Raw genomic sequence first — 3462 nt, 5'->3', positions numbered from 1 at the left:
TAATGAGCTAGGGGAATGAATGGAGGTGGGATGGACAGCCCAGGACAGGTGGCCCCTGGGGACCTGTATGGGAATGGAGGGAGGAAGCTAGTGTGCAGATGGAGCTGCCACCGGGGTTATCTGCACCAGGTCATGGTGGGCTGGGAGCCCTCTGGAACATCACTGCCCATTAGTGTCTCAACTAATGGGATAGCCCGGGCACTAGTCCTGGGGGTGGGTACTGGGGAGTCCGAAAACCCCAGGATGAGCTGTCCTGGAGGTTTATCATGGGAAGACCCTAGGAGAGGGTCTTTGAGGGTAAGAAACAGGGGATGGCCCTGGGCATAAGAGGAATCATCACGAGATGGCCCTACTGTAGGCTGGAATTTTGGGGAGGGGCTGAGAAATGGGGTCCGGAGGTGCACTGTGGGACAGGCCATGCAGGAATATTTCAGGGGCAGGTGCACTGAGAGCAGAAGAGGCCATCCCAGGGCCTGGGAGTCTCAGAACATGGTGTTCTTTTGGAATATATATATAAGGGATGGGTTCTGGGAGACCTGGATGGAAGGAAGGAATCTGGGGAAATGAATCACCGCAGGAGGGCAGAGTTTTGGGGGAGGGTGGAACTTGAGGACAGTCTGTGGATACTGGAGTACCCCTCAGTGGGCCATTGTAGGGGAGACCCTTGTGGAGCAGAACATGGATCTTTGTAGTGGATGTGGGGTTTCAGCACTTATGAGATTCTGGGAGTTCTCAAAATATCAGGCTGTTGGATAACTTTGGATAATCAGACAGGGAGACCTACAAGGAGGTGGCTTGGGCATGTTCAGAATCAGGGATGTCTTGACACGTGGATTTGGGGAAGTATGTTTGCCAGCATTAGGAATAGGGGACAAATTATAAGGGTGGACCTAAGGGGCTGGAACATTCATGGAAAGATTATGGGAGGGGGTTGCAGCACCCATGCAGGTTCCTTAAGAGGAACAGGTTATGGGAGCAGGGTGGAGGTCCTTGAGGCACATATCGAAGGAGTCAACTGGGGGGCTTAGAGCCCAGGAGAATCTTAGGGTGGGGCTATAGCAAAAGTTACAGATCATGGAGGTGATTGGGGGTCTAAAATGTGGTGCAATATCTTAAAATTTGAGGCGTCTTGCCGAGTATGCCTTGGGGGCACTGATCATGGGAGATGGGTTTGACAGGGTTACTCGGTCTATGTCCGGGTGTGTCCAGGAGTGGACTGGAATGGCCCTGGCGGAAGGCAGGACAGAGCTGGCTGGGTAGCAGAAGTTTACTGTCCCCACCCCACCCCACGTCCCCCTGCCCCGCATCAATAGCATCTGCGGTACACGATGTGTGGCCCCTGCTCCTCGTACTGTTCCCGCAGGACCCAGCAGGACTGAAAGGCACGCAGCGAAGCCAGGATGGAGCCCCCGATCCACACAGAGAAGTTACGGGTGGGCTGGGCCGCCACCACCACGTGCTCCTCAGGGGGCAGACTCCGCAGCAGCTCTGCCCGGAAGCGGCCCTCGAACCCCACAAAAAGTGAGGAGCCCCCGCAGAGCAGCACGTTCTGGGCCACATCTGCCCGCACCTCCGAGGGCACCTTGTGAAGACTCTGTTTGGCCATGATGGGTACACCCACGGGCGACAGCCCTGGCATCTCCGGGGGGCTGAACAGCAGTTCTGGGCACTGGAACAGCTCCTTACCCAGCGTGACTGTCCGGCCGTCGGGCAGCTTCAGGCTCTGCCGGTACTCCTGCTCCGGCCGGGCCTGCTCCTTCTGGAAGTCGGGGGCCACGTAGCAATAGCGGTGCTTGATGTTCTCCACGGTGTCCAGGTCCTGCTGCCCCAGCGGCAAGCCGGAGCCCAGCAGCATCTCCGCTAGGAAGGCGGTCAGGTGAGTGCCCGCCAGGTCCAGGCGCTCCGTGGCATGGGGCAGATGGTAGCCCTGGAAGACGGGCACTGTGGAGGTGACCCCGTGGCCCGTGTCCACCACCAGCCCGCTGACCCGCCCGTGCGCATAGACAGACAGCACCGACTGGGAAGCCACGTACATGGCAGGGGAGCGCAGTGACTCGAAAGCCACCTCTACCAGCTTCTCTCGGTTGGTGGCGGGGCTGAAGGGCGGGTCGGAGAACAGCAGCGGGTGGTCCCCGGTGGCTATGCGGAGGTCGTGCTCCAGCATGTGGCGCCAGATCAGCTCGGCTGCATCCCAGTCCACCGTAATGCCATTCCGCACCGGCTGCACCAATGTCAGCTCTGGGCGCATGCGGGCGGCCTCGCCGATGAACGTCTCCAGCACCGGCTGCCCACTGGTGGCCGGCTTCTTGGGCTGGCAGCCCACGATGGTGGCCACGGTGTAGGTGGGCCGGGCCTGCCCTGCGAAGCCCACCTTACAGGTACCTGTGCCCATGTCGATGACCACCGCACTGTTCTTTGGTAGCAACCTGTCACCCACCATGCTGGGGCTATCCTGCTGCAGTGTCTTGTTCACCTGTATTGAGCTGGGCATCAGGCCGGGCCTGGGGACCTCTGGCCGGCACTGGGGCAGCCAGAAGTTGGAGTCGTAAGCATCCATGGCTTCAGGTGGCTGGTGGGTTGCTGGGCAAGGCTGACCTCTTTACTCTAGAGGACGGGCGTGTGGGGAGAAAAGGTTGAGCCTGGGCCACAGGCGGGCATAGGGCTAGACAGGGAGAGGGGGCCATTCTATGACATCAGCCTGCCTGCTGCCCCCTTCAGAAGACTTCACAATGCAGGCTGGGGGTGGGGCCCCTCCCTCCCCCAGAAAGCTCCCAGAGTACTCGTTTATGCTGCATTTCCCACGACGTGCCAAATTTGGAGGAAGGCGAGGATAGATGCCCAGGCAGCACCTCTGTCCTCCAGAACCCAGGAAGGCCCAGGAATCTTCTTGCTGTCTTGTTTTGAAGTTACTTAAAGTGTGGTACTGAGAGCTGGTCACTATGAAAATATTGATCCTTAGAATACTCAGAGGTGGCTGGCCACAGTGGCTTTCTGGTTTCCAAGAGGATACAGAAGCCATCCAGGGGTAGGGGGCAAGGAGAGACACAAACACCCCTGCACTAGGTTCTTTGACTCTTCTGCCTTTCCAGTTGCCTGGAACTGCCTTCGTGCCCCATTCCTGCAGATCGGAAATTTACCTCTTTAAATTTGGTTGGGACAACTCCTCCTCCTGAAAGACTTCTCTGATTGCCCCTCCTGTGCTGAATGTGTCACGGTGATATCAAAGTGGGAAAGAATTTACTAATTGCGTGTATAGATTTATTACCTTGGCCAGAGAGTGAGGTTGAGTTTTTATTAAATTAATTAATAAAATATTTGTTTGTGGTCTAATACATGTTTTTGGAAATGTTCATTTACTCAGCTACTTATTGAGTGTCCAAGCACTCCCCTATGTCCATTGACACAGAACCTTTTGTGAGTTTAAGATGTACAATGTATCGATTCGATACCATGTATGTTCCA

The 3462-nt window shown here is 56.5% G+C and overlaps 1 protein-coding gene across 1 annotated transcript; it reads right to left on the bottom strand.

Moving 5' to 3' along the window:
• Positions 1-1306: 1306 nt before the first annotated feature.
• On the bottom strand, positions 1307-2557 carry ACTL9 (actin like 9). Its single transcript, XM_039858431.1, has one exon. It carries the CDS (start codon positions 2555-2557, stop codon positions 1307-1309), a length of 1251 nt encoding a protein of 416 aa, XP_039714365.1.
• Positions 2558-3462: the final 905 nt, after the last annotated feature.

The sequence above is a fragment of the Pteropus medius genome, unplaced genomic scaffold, assembly GCF_902729225.1.
Source record: "Pteropus medius unplaced genomic scaffold, Ma_sr-lr_union100, whole genome shotgun sequence".
In the NCBI taxonomy this organism is placed as follows: Eukaryota; Metazoa; Chordata; class Mammalia; order Chiroptera; family Pteropodidae; genus Pteropus; species Pteropus medius.
Note: the sequence above shows the minus strand (reverse complement) of the source record. Positions and strands in the feature narration are given on the sequence as shown.